The sequence below is a fragment of the Ahaetulla prasina genome, chromosome 1 (assembly GCF_028640845.1).
Source record: "Ahaetulla prasina isolate Xishuangbanna chromosome 1, ASM2864084v1, whole genome shotgun sequence".
Classification (NCBI taxonomy): domain Eukaryota; kingdom Metazoa; phylum Chordata; class Lepidosauria; order Squamata; family Colubridae; genus Ahaetulla; species Ahaetulla prasina.
Window position 1 is genome coordinate 45925069 of NC_080539.1, and position 21905 is coordinate 45946973.

General features: G+C 36.2%; 1 protein-coding gene across 1 annotated transcript in view; it reads right to left on the reverse strand.

Annotated features, from left to right (window-relative positions):
* ATL2 (atlastin GTPase 2) overlaps window positions 1-21381 on the reverse strand; it is a 40575-nt gene extending 19194 nt beyond the window's left edge. Inside the window, exons 1-5 of the mRNA XM_058165039.1 lie at window positions 21248-21381; window positions 6920-7176; window positions 4681-4815; window positions 3277-3381; window positions 715-765 (exon numbers count right to left, since the gene is read on the reverse strand). Of these exons, the coding sequence (XP_058021022.1) occupies window positions 715-765; window positions 3277-3381; window positions 4681-4815; window positions 6920-7176; window positions 21248-21317 (618 nt within the window). The 5' untranslated portion in view covers window positions 21318-21381. The remainder of the gene's footprint in view (window positions 1-714; window positions 766-3276; window positions 3382-4680; window positions 4816-6919; window positions 7177-21247) is intronic.
* Window positions 21382-21905: the final 524 nt, after the last annotated feature.

A 21905-nucleotide genomic window follows, 5' to 3' on the forward strand; every position in this document is an offset into this window, starting at 1 on the left:
GAACTGCAATGCTGCAAATATCATGCTTATGCAGAATGTTGTTATTGTGATCATGAGGTTATGAAGATCTGTGATCATGGATTATTTAATATCTACCACCACAGAATGTTAATATATAAAATTTCTGTATTTGTATAATTGCATACATTAGTCTACAAAAAAAGTTATATTTCAAGCCATTATTTTTTGCTTAAAAAAATACTTCACAACCCAAGTGAAAATAATGGCTCTCAAATATAATTAAAAGTTTCAGTGACATAGTAAGTATTCATACTTCCAAGAAGATATAACCCAAGCGAGAACTGCATTATTAAGGTATTAGGTAGCCCAAGAATATATTAGAAAATGTACTGGAAATTATTACTGTTTACCAAATTGCATAGGAAAAAATTAGGAAAACAATTTAACAAATAGGGACTACAAATCTTAATATATTTTTTATACTAAATATATAATCATAGAGGAAAAGCTTTATCAGTGCATTTCAAGTAATAGTGATTAAAAATAATGTACATGAAATTCTCAAAGAGGATTCAGCCCCCTTATCCCACTTCTAGCAAAATCCTGCATTCCCTAGAGACCCCTTAATCAGGAACCTTTCAAAATTGAGCCCATGAAGGCACAAATGTTTTCAATGTTTTTGACCCTTCCATGTGCAAAGAGCTTATTAAAATATTAGTAATGGAAGTTACTATAGAATCAGGACATATTTACTTGCAAATGCTGAAGATCATCTTCTTGGATGTTCTGTGATAGATTGTATACCTATAAAATATAATAGTTTTTACATTAATTAATTAATTAATTAAACAAATTTATATGGTTGCCTAATTCACACATATTGAATCTGGGCATCTTACAATATTGAAATTTCACAATGTTAGAACCCATAAATAGCCACACCATTCCCCAGTGGAAAAACCGCAAGATCCAAACCCTAATTAAACTTATTAGGTGATTTGCTTTAAGATTTGTAACAGTTTGCCAACCAAACTAAACAGCCTCTTGGGTGGAGAGTTCCCTCAATCTCTAACCTGAGTTGAAAGTTAATAATGCTTTTCTAAAAAAGTGTTCCCTCTTCAATCTCTCTGAGAAAAGAGTCTGAAAAAGACGAGATTGCTTACAGAAATCTCTTGTGTCCCCCCCCTCCCTCCCCAGAATGGAGTGGAGAGACTGGAGAAGAGATTTCACAAGACATAATTAAAGCTGAATGCTTGTTATAACAGAAAGTTCTGGTCAACTGTAGCAATCAGAAAATCCCAGCAAAATAAACAGAGGAAGACATTTAGATTAGAACTTGTAATTAACACTGGATGTTACTACTAAAGTGACATCTAATTTAAAAATGTTTAAACACTCAGAACTAGCAAGCCAGGGTTTTATTTTAAATTAGTTTCCTAACTATCTCATTTTATTACTGGAGAACCTGGTAGAGAACATCAAGTTCCAATGTCCCTGAAATAACTGTGAAACTGTCACTAGGGATAATGAAAATGAAGGGCATCTGTACATACGATCACCAGGAGTCAGGCCTCATCAAATAATCAATATATCATGAAGGAGAAATTAATCAATATATTATTAATAAATAATCAATATATTGATGTATTGATAATTTATTGATGAATAGATTAAAATAATATAGTATTAAGGAAAAATTAATTCCATGCTGGAGTATAGTTTTTGCTTAATAACGATATTTGAGACCAGCATTTCTATCGCTAAGTAATGTGACCCTGTGCAATGTCATGTGCAAACGCCAATTCTGATAATTCATTAAGTGAATTACCAAAGGTCATTAAGTGAGAACCTGATGTGATCGCAACTTCCAACTTTCTGACAGCTTTCCACTGGCTTTCTTTTGAAAATGTGACTGTAGTAGGTCACTGCAACAACTGGAACTTAAGGGATCAGTCTTAAGTACCACTCATTCATTGCTCTTGTAAGCCCATATGGAGTGGTCATTTAATTGAGGACCACTCACATATTAAATTATTAAATTCCAAAATAGTTCAGTTAACTTTATACATGTAGAACTTCAGAAAAAACAATTGCTACCTTCAATTGAGGACCTGCATGAGTCAACAAGAGGGCTGTGAAAATATTTACAGACCCCTCGCATCCTGGACATAAACTGTTTCAACTCCTACCCTCAAAATGACGCTATAGAGCACTACACACCAGAACAACTAGACACAAGAACAGTTTTTTCCTGAACGCCATCACTCTGCTAAACAAATTATTCCCTCAACACGTCAAACTATTTACTAAATCTACACAACTATTAATCTTCTCATCGTTCTCCTCACCCATTTCCTTCCACTTATGACTGTATGACTGTAACTTTGTTGCTTGTATCCTTACAATTTATACTGATATTGTTTCCTGATTGCTTAATTGTACCTATGACTATCATTAAGTGTTGTACCTTATGATTCTTGATGAACATGTCTTTTCTTTTATGTACACTGAAAGCATATGCACCAAGTCAAATTCCTTGTGTGTCCAATCACACTTGCCCAATAAAAACTTCTATTCTATTCTATTTACATAGACACAATGTCCATACATTTGCTACCGGTAGTAGATTCTATTCCAGAAAAACCTGTATAGGTGATTTATCATTTAACAACCATTAACAATCATTAAATATTTGAACTTCAGACCCTATTTTACCCTTTTAAATGCATAAATTATATTAGATTGAAATTAAAAACATGGACGGAACGGGTATTTGTATCTTGGTTTTCCATATTTTAATCAAGATCATCCACTTCTACTCAGTATTGGCTTTTTAAAGCTAAACAAAGAACTTTAAAAATCTATATCACACTTCAGATTAGCATTATATTTGAAACCTATTATTCCTAGTGTCTGAAAGCTGTAATGCAACCAAAAGATTATATATAATGGTTCTTTCTTGATGAAAGTATCTTTTCTTTTATGTACACTGAGAGCATATGCACCAAGACAAATTCCTTGTGTGTCCAATCACATTTGGCCAATAAAGATTTCTATTCTATTCTATTCTATTCTATTCTATTCTATTCTATTCTATTCTATTCTATTCTATTCTATTCTATTCTATTCTATTCTATTCTACATATAATTTATATATTAAACATATTTCTATGCTGTCATAATAAAAACAACTCTAATTGAGAAAAATATGAAAGCAATAAATGGTTTTACTATTATGTTTTCAGGCGACATACATATTTTGAAATAAGGAAAATATTTAAAGTCTACCATCATCTGACATGACTACAAACTTACCTGGACTGAACTTGTCATGGTACTTAAAGCAAATACAGTTGCACAGTCTTTGATAGTTGACTGACTATCAAAGGCACCTTGGGTATCCATTAGTAATACAGCAACCTACAGGATGTTTTTTTTTAAGAAAAAGAGAATGAATTAACAATTCTTTCACTTTAAATTTGAAAGCTTGAATTCAATGAAGGTGTGATATCAGCAATGTTTCACAGTATTTTAAATCCCTCCAGTCAGCAGAAAATGTACACTTACCTTCATCAATATCCACAACCACTTTAATTAACAGTCAAAATTCTAACAAGTGACCAAATAGCTCAGTAGTCACACTTTTGAATATGAAGCAAAAAACCTCACAAGTGAAAATGTGCATAATGCCATGGTGTGATTAGGTATAAGAAACATGTTTATGTTAGTAAATATTACTGGCTATATAGACCACCAGGAGGCAGTACTGGATTGCTTTCATCATTATTAGTTATCAGTTCCTGGTAGAGACTCTGAGCCCCACAGAATAACATCTCATTAGAAAAGCAATCAAAGGTGGTTTTGATTTCCTCTAGGTCAGTGTAACTGAAAATGGCACACAGGATATATATTATATAAAGAGAGAGAAAATTCTTCCTGCAGATTGATGAAAATGTCAAATCTTGTACACACACAAGTGTAGCACAATTTAACGTATGTGTATATTTCTCTGAAGTTTAAGGGAAGGTAGGCCACACAGCTTCATCTAGTGATTAAAGCAGCAGGCCAGAACCAGAAGATTGGGAGTCTAGTCTTATTTTAGGCATGAAAATCAGCTGTGACTTTGGGTCAGTCACACTTTCTCAGCCTGACCCATCTCATAGGGTTGTTGTAGGGAAAATAGGAGGAGGAAGGAGCATTAGGTATGTTTGCTGCCTTGACTTGTGTATAAAAATAATAAAAGTACATTAAAAACAAATTACTCTGACAGAGTAAATATTACTGGGTATTTTCAAAAGTTCAATTCTATGTATTATACTGCATAAATATTAAACATTCTTAACATTACAATTAGTTAAAACACTAAACAAGTATACAGTAAGGCTGAAACTGATGAGTCAATGACTCTCAGGCTATTATGTAAATATGTTTAAAGTATTGCTGTTGTTCGTAACTAGGAAAAGAACAGCCAAGTGCTCACTGAGTTCAAACAGCAGGAGGTAGACTGTACATGTATGGAAAACTTATTTCTGTCTGCAATCTGCCCATGCTGACTCTATGAAATTCCATGCCTGGAGAATCCTGACAATATATTTCAGAGGTATCTAAAACATCACATCAACTCAGATCAGGAAGAGGGATCAAAATATTTCACATTCACTTTTTGCTTTCTCTGTTCAGTAAGTCAATAAGCCTTACGTCAGATGCTTAATGGATTACCTTTGTCCCATCAGGTTTGGGAATTATGAATACTTCACTCCAAATCTGGATACCAGTTGTTTCTCTCTCACATCCTCCTCTCCATGTAAAGCCAGTCAAAGGCTCACTAGTTCCACCTATCCAAGAAGATGACTCCTATAACAGAACACACACGCATACATATATATGTAATAATGTGAGGCAATCATGTGTTAATATTGTATGCCTACTTTTGACTAATATGACAAACCTGCATCATTACAAGTAGTCCTTGTGTTACAATGGCAATGGGGATCCAAATTCTGTTGCTAACTGATGCAATTTAAAGCACAATGTCATATTGCATTACTTAGCAATGGCAGTGTCACAAACCCAGGACTGTGCTGTCATTAAATGGGGGTGTGTAGGTTGGCATTTCAGAGTACAGGCAGGTGCCACAGGCAACTTCTATGGATCATGAGCATCACTATGGACTGTGGGAGGGCCAGCAGGGACCACTTCTGAGGCCACAGGCCAGTGGAAATCATGGTCAGCACTTCCAAGGACGAGTGTGTCAGCAGGGGTTGCTAGTTACTGCCAATGGGAAGTTGTTAAAATAAATGAGATCTGTGGGATCTTGTACTCCATAGTGGAGCTACTTGGAAGAAAATATGATTGCAGCAACTTATAAGTGTAATTGGCACCTTCCCTGCCAGCTTCCGTGTTGACTTTTCTTGTGGGAAGCTGGCAGGGAAAGTCGCAAATAGCAATCGTATCTGTGGCTTGCTGCTATGCCATAATCGTGAGCTGAGCACCTGATGCCCAGATTGCAATCATGTGACTATGGTGATATTGAAGTGGCTGAAGCTTCATGCTGCAACCTCTGATTTGAGCTCGTTAAGTACGGTCAATCACAAGTGGTCATAACCTGAGGACTAAAAATTATCACACTTAACTCACAAACTTTTCTAGTTCTATTTCCTGTTTATGAAGGAAAATTTACGACGATTTTTAATACTATTATACAAGTGACACATTCCTTATAAAGCCTAAAAATTCAGCAATACATGAAATTCTCTAATGGGTTTTCCTATATTTGCAAATCTTTCTATCTTCATACTTCTCCCTATAGTTCTTGCATTACTGACCCCAGAATCTGAAAAACATATCCTTCATAGTCCTCCTGACACATAGCTGGTTTCTTGTCAGGGGAGATAGGGTAAGTCAAAGGAGATGTAGTCTATTTGAAAGGAAATAGGTGTCTTAACAGGAGTAACAATTTAGGTTACAGGTAATCCTCATTTAACAAAAGTAATTGGGATTTGAGTTTCTGCCTTAAATGATGTGGCTATAAACACGTCACAAGGCCCTACAGCTTAACAGAAATTCCAGCACTCCCAGTTGTCACTGTTAAGCAAATCACAGCAGATCATTAAACAAGGATTCATATACTGTAGTTGCATCTTTGCATTTACAATATCCTGCCACCTTCCCCATTGACTTTGCTTATAGGAAACCAACAAAAAAAACCTTGTGAATGATCACATGACCACAGGGTTGTTGAAATTGACATAAGCATGAGCACTAGTCAAGCTCCTTATTCAGCACCATTGTAAATTCAAATAATCACTGAACAAGTGGCCCCTAAGGAACTTTTTTCAACTTTCTTTGCTAGTATGCTAGGAGTCTACAGCAGTAAGAAACCCTCTCTCAGTACCATATATACAGTGTTCTTTTCAACTGCAGCTCTTATTTCCTAGTAGCAAATACTCATATTAAAACATAAGAAGCATCAATCTCAATTTATCAAATACTGAACTCCCATTTACCCCAACTTTTAAAAATTACTTATACTGCATTCTAAACAAAAATGTTCCATTATGAACAAACTATTTCATTTATCATAACCCATTCCATTTTATCTTTCATAAGTAATTTAGAAGATCTTATCATTGCAATAGATTGCGAAACTGATACTGGAAAAAATAACAGAACTTTGAACCGAATCTTTTCCACTACAATAAAGTATTACTTAGTTACAAGTACTTCCTGTGTAAATGGCCTACTGTTTTTTTATTCTCGTGTATGGTTGCCAACTATGTTAATTAATATTAACATTAATTAGCTATGTTAATTATATATACCTCAAATTCTCCCAATAATGTTTAGAAATATGAAATCTTTAGACATTTTGGAGCACAATAAAACAAATTTTAAGAGGAATACACTTTTGTTAATTATTCTCAAAGTAGTATAAATGTTTAGCAGTTCAGTTACCCACCTTGTTATACATATACCTAAGCATGAAATCCAAGAGAAATGATTTGCCTTTACGGAATGCACCAGCAACAGAAACTACTACTATGTTGAGGTCTCTTATATGTTCCTGAAGCAAGATTCTCTCCAATGCTGATTCATCTAGTTCAAAGTTGTGATCGTCTTCATGAGCAAGAACTATCTGTACTGGGCATGGCTTCTCAGGAACCACTTCATCAGCATCCAAAGAGGCGTTCTCTTCTGCATCCTCATAGCTCTCTCCTAGGAAATAACTGGATAATATTAGATACACTATTCTGTTTGATATCTTCTGTATGTATAAGAAAAATGAAGTACAGGCTTCTTATTACTATTTTGTAGTATTATTTTTTATATACTTTAGAATATCTACACAAGCCACACAAATTCTCCATTCTATGGATTTCAAAATTTAGAGCCATATAATTAGGATGTTGCCAAGTGAAACAGGCAAGACTCTACAATCTTTTCAGGTCTAGACATATTTAAACCAAGCATATTTGAGACCTATTTCTTTATTTTACTATGTATCTGTATAAATACTATGTTGTGACCCAGACGCTGATACAGAAATACTGTCCCAAAGCTAGTAGTACAAACCATTTTGACATATTATGAAAACTTTATCATCATCCTCCATAAAAAAAAATTGTTCAAGCCCTATATTTCCAATTTAAGCCCAGAGTCGCCTTGACAGAGAGGTAGGAAGCATATAACAAACGAACACATAAATAAATATCTCCCTAATAGACATGTCTCACATGCTGTAATTTTGGGATTTTAATTGTCTGTTATCATATTTTTAAGCATTGTATCAAGTATCTACTATCATGTTCCTAGTTTCTATAATAACCTGAATATTTATTTTTATTCTGTTTATTAAATTTGCTTGTTGTCCATCTTACCGCAAGGTGACTCTGGGCAGCTTACAGCATTAAGAGTATAAGCTATATATATATATGTGTGTGTGTGTGTGTGTGTGTGTGTGTGTGTGTGTCTTGGCATTTTCGGGTCTTTTCCTGTGTAAGGTTGAGAGTATCTTGGTGACGTTTCGACGAGGTCTCACTCATCATCTTCAGGCTGCTGTCTTCGGCTTCGTGCTTCTCAAGCAAAGAGTGGTCGGAGCTGCCGTCTCTCTATAAATACTGGTGGGAAGGTGCGGAGTGTTGCTGTGAGCGGGTTGGTTGGCTCTGTGGTTGCATCTTGATTGGTAGGTGGAGTAGGTGTTTGCAGATTGGTCGGTTGTTTCGTAGCATCCTGTATGGGTGTGGTCCTGGTCTTTTGTTCCTGAGCTTTGGTGTTGTGGCCTCTGAAGTTCGGTGATGTGATGTCTTGAGCAGATGCATCCCAATCAGGATGCAACCACAGAGCCAACCAACCCGCTCACAGCAACACTCCCCGCCTCGACCAATCTGCAAACACCCACTCCATCTACCAATCAAGATACAACCACAGAGCCAACCAACCCGCTCACAGCAACACTCCCCACCTCCCCACCAGTATTTATAGAGAGACGGCAGCTCAGACCACTCTTTGCTCGAGAAGCACAAAGCCAAAGACACCAGCCTGAAGATGATGAGTGAGACCTCGTCGAAACGTCGCCAAGACACTCTCAACCTTACACGGGAAAAGACCTGAAAATGCCAAGACCTACATACCTATGCCCGTGAAAACCTACGAAAATAGATAGATAGATAGATAGATAGATAGATAGATAGATAGATAGATAGACAGAGACAGACAGACAGACAGACACACACACACACACATTTTATAGGATTATAAATCTTCTGCCCAATTGAATGGATTCTTTTATTTGGTAAAAATGTCTTTTAACTCTGCTATCTGCTGAAGGACTGCAAATATATCTACATTATATCTTTTTTATGCCATTTTATTTTAATAGTGGCTAGCTAATAATTCAGTTCCCAGATTGTCTTCCTAAAACAGTCTGAATCCAAGAATATGTGAACCAGCTAAACCATCAATTATTAGCAGAAGTGTTTAACTACTGTTTCAGGTTTATAACACTATTCTAATAATGAATTCAACCATTGTTTTAGGAGTCTCTTTTCATAGAGCCCTTTGCTCTAATTAAATTGTGCTGAATAATGATTTGGGCATATATATATTAACTCAAGGTTTTAAAAATCTTAAAAATTTAAATTTAAGCCATTTCTTTTGGGAAGAAACAAACACTTTTGTTCTAAAAACAGTAACAATGAATCACAATGAGACAATGTAACTGTGAAATCATTTTATCTGTGAACATTCCAAATGTTTGTAAAAGTTTCACCTCAAAGAAATTATTCAGATTACCTGGTATCAAAGTGTTAGTATAGTATATAAATATAAGACCACATGAAGGGCTTCTGGCACAGGATAGATTACACCTCACAAGAGCTGAAAAGAACGTTTGGAAAACAATTGCTTTTGACTTATCCAAAGGGCTTTAAACTAAAACTGGAACAGGAAGGAGACCAATCTTTAGGATCTAATCCTAACCAAGCATAAACCTCAAATCAAGTGATGAAAAGAAAGGGAAACTCAAATATAAAATAGGGGACCTAAGAAGCACATGCAGGGTCAACAACAAAGGATTCAGATGTCTATACTAACACTCAAAGTATGAGGAAAGAACAGGGAGAACTTGAAGTCCTAATACATGAGGCAAGTGTATGGTAACATAGTTGCTGTTACTGAAACTTGGTGGAATAAAACCCATGAGTAAAACATACTGCTAGAAGAATTTAAATTGTTCAAAAGAAACAGACATAACCAAAGAGGAGGTGAAGTTGCATTATATGTAAGAAATAACTACACTGATACAGAAATTTAAAAAAATAACCAAGAATTAAAACCTTGAATGCATTTGGGTTACTATAAGAGGAAAAAAGAATGAAATTGCCATAGGTGTATACTACAGACCACCCAATGAAGCAAGGGAATAAATCATTTTTTGCTAATCAATTATCAATTGTAAATTAATGTAATCAATTTACAATAGTAAAGGGGGAGTTTACTATGACATCAACTAGGAGACAACTGTGCACAAAGTGGGAGATCAAACAGGTTCCTGACAAATCTAGCAGACAACTTTGTCATCGAAAAAGTAAAGGAGGGAACCAGAAGAAAAGTCAAGGCATAGAATGAACTTAGACTGAAGAAATGCCAAAAATAATTTTAAAAGTTTCTTTCAACATAAGTAAAACAAGAAAATAGTCAAAGGAATTATCAGTCCACTAATGGAAGAAGATGGAAATGAAGTAATGGGTAGCACAGAGAAAGCGAAACTATTTAATTCATTCTTTGTATTTATCTTTATGCAAAAGGAAAAAATAGTCCAACCTATCAAAAATAGTACCACAGAAGACAGAACAGGAATACAAATCAAAGTAGGCAAGAAAATGATGAGAGAACACTATTAACTTTAGATGAGTTCCAATTGCCAGGACCAGATGGATTACATACCAGAATACTGAAAGAGCTGGCAGATGTGATCATGGGACCACTGAACAAAATCTTTCAAAGCTGTTGGAGCACTAGGGAAATACCAGAGGCATGAAAAAAAGCTGATGTAGTTCCAATAGGATCACCAACATGATCACCAACGTCCAATGACGGATATGGCATAAGAAGTATCAATCTTCAAAAATGGAGAAAAATGGATGCAGGAAACTACAGATTAATTAATCTGACATCAATACCCAGAAAATCCTGCAGCAGATTTGCAAGCTTCTAGAAACAAAGCTATTACTAGAAGTTAATGAGGATTTTTTAAAAACGCATCATGACAGATGACCTTATTGCCTTCTTTGACAAAATGACTAAATTAGTGGATCAGAGAAATACTGAGGATGTAATTTACTTAGATATCAGTAAGGCATTTGACAAAGTAGATTACAATCTGTTTCTTGTAAAATAGAAAAATGTGGGATAGATAGCCTCACCACCAAGTGGATTCAGAACTAGCTGATCAACTGCACTGAATGTGTAATATTCAATGGAACTACATCTACATGGAGGGAAGAATGAAGTGGGGTACCACAAGGTTCTGTCCTAGGCCCAGTATCCTTTAACATCTTCAAAAATGATTTAGATGAGGAGATAGAAGCCATCAAATTTGCAGATGACATCAAGCTGTGGAAAATAGCCAATATTTAGAAGATAGGCTCAAAATACAAAAGGATTTTGACAGACTTGAACACTAGGCCCTATCCAACAGAATGCAATTTGATGGTGAAAAAAGATCTTACACTTAGGCAAGAAAAACCAAATGCACAGGTATAAAACGGGTGGTATCTGGCTCAACAGTAGGACTGTGAGAGGGATCTAGTTGTCTTACTGGACAAATATGATGCAGCAGTGTGCAAAAAAAGCCAATGCAGCCCTAGGCTGCATCAACAGAGGGATAGTATCAAGATCACATGAAGTAATAATATCATTTTATACTGCATTAGTAAGCCCACACTTGAAGTACTGGATCCAGTTCTAATTACGATACAAAAATGACATTGAGACTTCAGAAAGAGTGCAAAGAAAAGCAACAAAGATAAAGAGTGTGGAGGCTAAACTGTATGATGAACAGTTAACTGCAAGAACTAGGCATGTCTAGTCTAAGGAAGAGAATAACTATTGGTGACATGATAGCAGTCTTCCAATGCTTGTGGGGCTGTCACATAGAAGAGGGATTGACCTATTCTCCAAGGCACTAGAGATCAGGACAAGAAGTAATAAGTGGAAGATTATCAAAGAAATCCAATCTAGAATAAAGGAGAAATTTCCTGACAGTGAGAGCAAGTAACAAGTTGAATAGCTTGTCTCCATAAGTAGTGGGTGCTCCATCACTGGAGGTTTTCAAGAAGAGATTGGACAACCATTTGCCCAGAATGGTAAGGAAGAGCTTGTACTAGAGGAGCTCTAGGGCCCCTTCCAACCCTGTTATTCTATATTCTATGTTTTTATTGATTGCTGCTCACAAGTTTGTATTCCTTGCCATATAGATGGAAAGATGGATTATCTCAGTTTCCTTTTCAAAATTATAAGAAATGCCTTCTTTTAATTTTTACTTATAAATTAACCATATTTGTTATTTTACATTTAAACTGACTTGTTACTAAATTAGATAGGTCCATTAAATTTGGTAAGCAATGTTTTAAATATAATTTTATAATAATAAATTTTATAGTAATATTTATTATAAAAATAGTCACTGGGAATAAGGCAGCATATAAATGTAATATATTATTACTATTAAATAAAATATTAAAAGACAGTGTCTGACGCTTATTCAGCATCTCTGCTTTTATAGTTCAGTGGAATTTTATCAAGACTTTTGCAAAACAATTGTTGAAGATTCACCATCTCTAACAGGAGTGTTCTAGTTCAAGGTTCAGCCAACAACCTCCTGCCGAAGAAGTTAAATCAGAGCTAAGGAGATAAGTGATTTTACTAAACTGACAATTGGTTCAATTACCAGCTAGCTCCTACCCAGGGTAAAGAGCACTGAGATCAAAGAAAGAAAGGCTTCAAAGCAGCTGAGTATGTTGTCTGTGTGAAAAAAGAGAGCATGGGTTTCCTCCATCAGCAGAAAGCTAAATGACATATTGGCATCTTTCAAGTATGTTGGTTTACAAGTGTTTTAGATGGAGTAGTAATTACGCTAAAATCACTTGAACAGAATGAAAAGTCATAACATAGCTTCAGTGGTAGCAGTTCCTTCAACTAATTCCAATCCTAAAATAGAATCTGGTTGGTCTCATAGAAAAAAAAATTCAGTCATATTCCTAAAGGTAAGCATAGTTCAATAATTAAACAAAAAAGTGCTAGACCATTCATTGTTGGATAAATTTTAAGAGAGGTTAAATAGCTAACTGGGATGTTTTAATTTGGATTCTGCATTGAATAGGGGTCAGGATTCAATGACTTGTGTGGCTTTTTCCAATTTTAAAATATTGATTCCAAAAGTCAAAGAATCATAATGTTAACCTACTCACTATCTTTAGGACAATGATACGATATTATAGAGCAAAATACCCCATGAGAAAAACCAAATCAAGCTGTTGTAGGGGAGAAAAAATCTTTCTGCTTTAGGAGGCCAAACTTTCCTCAAGTCTTTCTTTTCTTTATCTTCCAAGTAATGCTGACAGAATAATAATTACACAGCACCAGCAGGGAACAGAGGTGCATTTTGTATTTTTCTATGGAATGAGATACAAATAGGTGCATTAAGTTACAAGTCTTAAAACTTTTATATGAGGTCCCTAACTTATGATTACAACTAAGCCCAGAATTTTGATTGTAAATCACTATGGTTGTAAATTGAGTTACTGTGTCTCCAAACTTGAATTTATAACTTTTACAATGCTGGTTAAGTGACACACTGCAATCATTAAGTGAATCCTGTGGTCATTAAGTAAATCACATGGTCATAAATCAAATTCAGCTAATCCAATGTGAATTTTTTGCTGGAAATGGCTACAAATATTGCAATACATGACCATAGGATACTGCAATCAGTCAAAAATGTGACTCAGTTGCCATCACACAAAATGTGACCACATGCTCACTGAGATGGTGCAGCAATCACAGTTAAACAAATCACTGTAGTTGTTAAGTCAATCGCATGATTGTTAAGTAATCCAGCTTCCCTGTTGCTTGTTGGAAGCCTGGTGGGAAGGTTGCAAATGGTGATTACATGAACCCAAGATATGCAGCTGCTGTAAATACATGCCAGTTGCCAAGAGTCCAAATTCTGATCACTTGACCATGGGGATGCTTCAATGGCCATAAGTTAAAGGCCCAGATGTAAATCAGTTTTTTCAGTGCTGTTGTAACTTTCAACTGTTGCTAAATAAATGGTTATAAGTCAAGGACTACCTGTAGAAGAAAAGATGGCTTGTAAAAACAGAACACTACGCAGAATCTTAATTAAGTCTTAAATAATTAGACTTGGCAAGTTGGAGGGCTACTGCAAAGTGACACGAGCTCCGGGAGACTGGGGAAAAATATGCTGTGACTCAGGAATGCTCCAGCAGCATAATCAAAACTGCTGCACCCAGGAAGCCCCTTCTTTTAATTTCCATTCTTTAGCCTGCCCTCACTTTCAACATAGAAGAAGCTTGCCCCTTCTGGTATGTCACAGCCTTTTAGATATTTGAAAACTGTGATCATATTTCTCTCAATGTTTTCCTTTGTAGGCTAAAAGTTGCCAATTGCTATAATAGTTTCTCACAAACCTAGCTTTTCAGACCCCTTGTGATCTTGATAATCCTTCAAGTGGTACTCTAGCTGTCCCAATGAAGCACCCAGAACTGGAACAAGTACTCCAAAAGTGCAACAGAATCAATACAAAAGTTGGAAACAGATTTTTTTAAAAAAATCGAACAGAAATACAACAGAACAAAATAATGAAAATACATGGAACAATAGTACAGATAGTCCTCAACTTACAACCACAATTGAGCCCAAAATTTCTGTTGCTAAATGAGACATTTGTTAAGTGAATTTTGCTCCATTTTATGACTTTTCTTGCCACAGTTCTTAAGTGAATCACTACAGTAGTTAAATTAGTAACACAGTTAAATAAATCTGACTTCCCCTTTGCTTTGCCTATCAGAAGGCCGCAAAAGGTGATCACATGATCCTGCAACCTGCAACAATCATAAATATGAGTCCGTTGCCAAGCATCTGAATTTTGATCTCGTGACCATAGGGATGTTGCAACGGTGGTAAGTGTGGAAAACGGTCATAAGTCACTTTTTTCAGTGCCATTGTAACTTCAAAAAGTCACTAAATGAACTGCTAAGTCAACGACTACCTGTATTTCCCACAAAGTTGAAATCCACCTGATCCAAGAGATTTCACTTTTCTTAGAAAGGATACTGGGCAGTATAAAGCCATTAAGTGAGCAAGTTAAATTTCTCCTTCAAGGAAATTCTTGTCAAGTTTTCATAAAGATCCTATTCAAGTCTCTTTGAAACTAAGGATAATTTTAATTAATAAATGCGGAGGTTTTTCAGACCTAAAATAGAAAATATTTTAAAAGTCATTGCCATAGTTTTGAACTGGAACCAGAAACAAGTTGAAATTGAATCCAGCCAACTGAAGCTTTTGAAGATCACATAGCTTTTCTCCAAATATAACTAATACAGATCACATGGCATTAGTCCATGTATAACCAAAAATGTGATGGAACTAAGATATATGCATCCATAAACTAATCTATAGTCCCTGACACACCTGGCACATGAAGCCAAGACACACCTGGCTATAGCTGTTAGTTAAGAATCCAGGATTAAATTCAGACAGATCAAGGGACAGCAGAATAGACAAATCCTTTTAAGAGTATCATAAGCTTGTTTCAAAGAATTAGGCTAATTATCTGAACATAAGCATATTACTTCACCATTTGCTGCTTAAATGAAATCAATGCCTTTAATCACATATACTGTTAAAAATTTCTGCAAAATAAATTATATATGTACATATATTCCATGGGAAGTTAAATGATTAATCATGGATATTTAATTTTACTTCCATATGTTTTTATTAAGATAGAAATGGGGTAAGAAACAACCTAAAGAAGGCAAGCTTATCCAGTGGACAGATTCCTACAATCTTATTCTTTACGTCATTAATTTTCATGACTTTACTCACAGCAGTCATGTGAACACATTTTTTGGCAGTGTTGCCAAAAATGAAGACTTCTGCTTTTCAGCAAAACCACATCCATAACAAACCACTGGTTTGCTTAATGATTGCAGACTCACTTGTGAACATGATGATTCACCTTTATATCTTACAACCGTGATGGGCAAGCTCTATCAGGGTTGTAAGTCTAGGACTATCTGTACCCTGGACATCACAGCATTTAACACTGAAAATCATATATATTTACTCAGAGAGGTGTTACAAACCGGCAAGCTTCACTCCCAAATTATGTACATGTTAAGACTGCATCACTTGTAACTAAGTAAGTGGTTTGGTTATAATTTTTTTTAATTAGGTTTTGCTCATCTTTTGTATAAATATTGGAATTCTTTGGTATACAATTTTAAGGCTTATATGCATTATACTTCTTGATAACATTAATTGTTTAGTTGCAAGTACAGGTAATCCTCAATTTAGAACAGTTCATTTAATGACCATTCAAAGTTACAATGACATTGAAAAAAGTGACTTCTGATTGTTTTTCATTATTATGACCATTGCAGCATCCTCTTGGTCACATGATCAAAATTTGGGCACTTGGCAACTGGCATGTATTTATGATGGCTGCAGTCTCCCAGGGTCATGTAATCCCCTTTTATGATCTTCTAACAAGCAAAGTTAAAGGGGAAGGCAGATTCAACAACCTTTTTACTAATTTTACAATTGTAGTGATTTACTTAGCAACAGCAAGAAAGATGGTAAAATGGGACAAAACTTACTTAACAAATGTCTTACTTAACAACAGAAATTTTGGGCTCAATTGTGGTCATAACTCTACCTGCATTTCATTTGTTGTAATAGTTATATAAGTGCATATATTTATTCTGATGGAAAAATACTTCTTAAACAAAATACTTTCAATTAAGAAATGAAAATGTTATTTAGACACATCTTCTGAGCAAAAAACAAACAAACCTGGGAGCTAGAAATAAGTCTCTAAGCTCTCCTTGATTTAGGACTTGCAGCTAACATTAAAAAGTTCACAAGCCAAGAGAAAAAGATCTCTAAAGTGATATTATGTGCAAGGTTCAATTGACAATCATAGACTAGCCTTTCCTACCAGCTGACTTCATGTAGAAAAGCAGGCCCCATATAAGAACTCTATTTAGACAAAGATTTTAGAAATAACAATGAAGGATAGACTAAAGGTTTTTACATGCTTGCTTTACATTAGTAAATTCTACTACTTTTGAAAATTAAAATGTAATTCTGCACAGTTCTTCCATACCACTGTATTATAGACATTAGTATAAAAAATACTTCTAGATGTATGACCTACTCCTCCTTTCCAGCCAACTTTATTCCAGTTTTCTTTCCCCTGGATATTGTTCAGCTCCTTTCCATGCCCTTCATTTGCCCTAATTTCCTCTAGTAGATTTCTAAACTAATATTAGCTTATTCCTTAAAAAAAAAAAGATGCAAGTTCCTAGGCTCTGAGGCATAATAATGTATTTACTAATAAGCAGTTTTTCTATAGCTGCTTACAATATGTAAGAAACAATTATTTCTTTTTACATAGCACAGAGTATGACTTGCAGCCTTAAGCTGTATGCAGGTCTTGAGCTACTTTCATGTGATCTTTGGACTAATTTCAAAATCTTGATAGAAGAGAGCAGGTCAGACTTCCAGTAAAACATATCTTTTTTTTCTTTAAAGCCTGGCCTCTGGAAGAGGGGAAAAAAGACATCAATTCCCAAAAAATAGTATTAGAGAAAAAGGATTCACTCCTGTTTTAGGGCAAAGTATGTAAGTAAATGCAGTAAACAAGTGGTAAATATATAGGCTATTCTCTCTCCCTAGGAGGATAATTTATTAAAGTAACTTGAAAGGATGGATTATTAGTCAGCTCTGCTGGACCTCTTAGTTTTCATCATCAGCTGTTTATTTTTAACTGCCTGATCAGTACATGGCCAGCTGCATAAGTCTGTGTTGGTTTAATTAGGAATCAATACAGGTGTCAGATCTCTTAGGTTCATCTGGCTTCATATCTTAGGACAATAATTGATGAATGAAAGATAGCAAACTGATACTTAATCCCGATAAAATATAAATGAGTTTGGCCAACAACAAACCTAATTGATTTATTCTATTCAGAAATTATGGCTAGAGCAGAAAACTACAGGTAGGCCTCAATATGCAACAGTTCATTTAGTGACCAAAGTTACAATGGCACTAAAAAAAGTGACTTATAACCATTTTTCACACTTACAACCTTTGCAGCATCTCCATCTAGTCACATGATCAAAATTTGGATGCTTGGCAGCTGGTTCATATTTATGACAGTTGCAGTGTTCCAGAGCCATGTAATCACCTTTTGTGACCTTCTGACAAGCAAAATCAATGGGAGAGCCAGAATCACTTAATTCCCATTTACTAACTTAATGACTGCAGTGATTCACTTTACAATTATAGCAAGAAAAGTCATAAAATGAAGCAAAATTCACTTAACATCTGTCTTGCTTAACAACAGAAATTTTGGGCTCAATTGTGGTCATAAGTACCTGTACTTTAGAAAGTTATTCAAATTTTCATTAAAAATGAGTTTTACAATCTTGTGGTATTTTTAAAATTTAGTTCAATTCAAAATATCATTAATACCGGTTGTAAAAAGTGGCATAAAATAAAATTTCAAGACAGCAAATTATGTTCTTAAATCTAGATAACAGCACTATTTATTTTGCCTGTAGTTAATGAACCTAACCATAGAGATTCTCAAATTCTGAAACTGATTCCCAAAAAGATAAATGAATTTATGGAACCCACTTTATGAATAAATTAATGCATTCATTGGCTTAAGGGATGGGCAAGAAATACTTTTAATTAAATTTCATGTTATAATGTATGTTAAATAAAACAATTACAGAATTGTACAATTTAATTTTCAAATACCGGTACTTATTTTATAAACAAAAATCATATTTATGACTATGTTTTGGTGGGATGAATGAGCTTGCGTACTTTTGCTGAAATCTGAATTTTATTTCTTGTTTTGATCAATTTGTGACACTTACAAAAAACCCTGAGTCACAGAAGTAGGATGTCACAAACTTTTATCAGCACTGTCATTGGATTGATTATTAGGATTGGGTAAGAAGCTTTATGAAAGTACTTTAAAATGTTTCCATTCTGAAAAGCCAAAAATGCAAAAAATAGTTCAAAATACTGAATTTCATTATTAAAAAGTCACTCAAAAGATTATGGAATTATCTATCAGCACACTAGTAAGATACATGACACAAACAATTCCGAGAGAAGCAATGCACAGTAACATTTGTTACAATAATTTAAATGATTTAGTTGGCAGCTTATACACTTTTTGCTTCTACTAAAAAAGAAGCTGAAAATTGATTTGTAAGCATAACAATGCCAAAAATTCCAAATTTGACTATGTCTGAAATAAATCTGTAAAAAAATTCCTACATACCATTTCCAACCCAATTTTGAATTTCTTACTTTACAGAGGAGAAAACAATTGCTAGCTTTGTTTTCCAAAATCCATAAACATTGAAAGAATTGCTATCTTCTCTTATACATTCTGTGCAGTATTTAGGAAAATAGCATCTAACAATATCTGGGGACATAATTGTTAAATTTTACTGAAAAGTCAGTCCCGTGTTCAAGACAGCCTATCCATTTGAGCTGAGCATAGGTTTAAAAATACAATCTAAACAAAACCATAAATACAAATTCAACAACTTTCCATTAAGTGATACAAACTACATTCCTAGTATACTACTAGAAAAAGTTATATTTTGAGGAAGCTAAATATACCACTACAAATTTTCTTAAGGGAAAATACTTATAAAAATGGTATTGGCCAGGAGTTCTATGATGCTTTCAAAAAATTCACTTCAATTAATTTACTCTAGGACAAAATTTATACTAAAATGTTCTCTAACTTACAAATCCCACTGTCAGCTCAGTATCAATTGTCACATTTATTTATGGAGAGATATGGAACAAGCATTATACAAGCATATTCCCCTAGCGGCTTGACAACAAATATGTATACACATTTATCACATGAATACAAAAGCAAAACTTGACTTCCCAATTTAGGCCATTTTGGTTGGAAAAATAAAGCCACCAGTTTTTAATTAAAGTCCATATGCCTTTGTCTTCTATTTCATGCAAAGATTGCCATAAGCAAATTACAAAAACCAGACACAAGGTAACAAAACACCCAATCAGTACTCAAAGGAGAAACATTCTTGGAAGTATTTAAAACTAGGTCACATATGCCAGCTGTAAACGATACATTCAAAAAATCCTTTTATAAAATACTGCAGCCACCATTATCAGAGTTGCCAACCAGACGATATTTGCTTTAAATAGTTTGTTCCTTTCATCAGACTTTGACACAATATTTTAGCAATGTACAGTGCAGCACCATAATTTATTTGTAATACTTTACACTGCCATATTACATGATATAATGTGCTATGCACTAGAAGCAACTATGTCCACTATTTTATGCTGATTATTTATACTACTTTCAGTGCTATTAAATAACAACTCAGCTGCCCAAATTCATTCTAATTACACACTAAAAGAACATGTTCTGCATGCAAAAAAACCCTCAAGTTTGATCACCCATGTCTAGGTAAGCCTTGAAAGCTTGAAACACTGGTGCTCCCAGTCTAATGCACCATAGCAGTGACACTGAGTAGGCTCTTGAAGCTATTTGCATGTACTCAAAAAGTAATCATGAAAGCTACAATCGGGCAGGCATCATGGACCAGCCCGGCCCTACCACGTGGGACCCTGCCTCCTTTCACTCCTCTGACACACGCTAGTTGATGCTTGCCACATAATACCGCTCGGCGGCATTGCAAAAGACGCCCGCTCCGACTTTTAAGCAGCTATAGCCGCGAAGGCAGGAAGGAGCCAGGCCTATTTCAGCAATTCCTCACCCACCCTCGTGGGTATTAAGATCCCGTGTCCATGGATCGCTGAAAGCTCCCCCGCCCCCTTTCTATCAAGTTCACAGAGCCCACGCTTGCCTATTCCATGCGCTGTTCTTCCTCCTTACAGTGAAGCCCAGTGGCAAAACATATGCCACGGCGCTCCCCTTCGCCACTAAATAGGCCAACGAGCCAGTTCGCGTCTTTTCCCCTCATTGCAGCTGCAGCAGCAGCAGCAGCAGCAGCAGCAACGGCGGCCGTTTGCCACACTGGGTCACTCTGCCTGCTGGCTTCTTTCCTCTCTCAGCTTCCCTGTCTCTTGCTGCCCACCGGCACAGTCTACACTCAAGAACCAACGCCCCTCTCAGAGAAGACACCTAGCCACCCACCTCCCCCACGGGGAGTGGGACGAGGCCTTCTGGCAACCTCCCGCTTCCTAGTCCACCGCTGCGTGAAAAACGGTCGCTCCGAAGGGAGAGGAGGACCGAGCCGCTGTCTTCTCGCTCGCCCAGGCGCTGCCACAGCAATTGGCGCGACACCCGTCACCCGCACGCGGAGACCCCCGAGGGAAGCGATTCCTGCCCTCAGCCGTTACGGTTAAGAGAAGCCCCGGAGAGAAGAAACGGAGGGCTCCAAATCCGTCACCTGCCTTCAACGAGGATGCCGGCGCTCCTTTGCTGAAGCAGGCGGTTAGTTACCTGTCAGGTCCGGTTGAAACCGAGGCTGTTCCTCTCGCTGCCCGTACCGAGCCGCGTCTCCTTCCGCCATCTTGTCCAGGTTTAAAATTAACTCCCCGTGACGTCAAAACGCCGCCGCGAGCCTTTTATCAACAGGCACAGCGCGGCCGCGACGCTGTTTAGGAACGGAAGGGGTCCTAGCGCCGTCTGCTTCGGCGTCGCCAACGACTAATTTTTGAGCGCGATAGTGCAGGCGTCTTCGCACGCCGAGTTTTTCTCGGTTTAGTGGTTTGCTTCCCATAAATCAGCCACGTGGGAAGTGTTATACTTATGGAAACCACTTCGAAGTCATGAACTTTCTCGGAGAAAAGGGTTTGTGTGCGTAAACCTAACGAATGAGCCAAGCGCTAAGAGGTCCCTTCGAATACCTTCCTTGAATGGAAGAAAGTTGTGTAAGTTTTGCACAGCGGGGCTTACTTCCACATAACTCTGGAATAGGCTGCAATCGTTCAGTTCTTCCGGAGACTATCTGAGCAGGAAATGTTGCGGGAAAGCTGCTGGTAACGGAATCTACTCCATATCTACCTTACAACGAGCTCATCTAGACCAGGCGGACAACTGATTAAAAGATAAAAGTTCCAATTTCCAGAAGAAATTTAAATAAAACCTATTTGTCCGT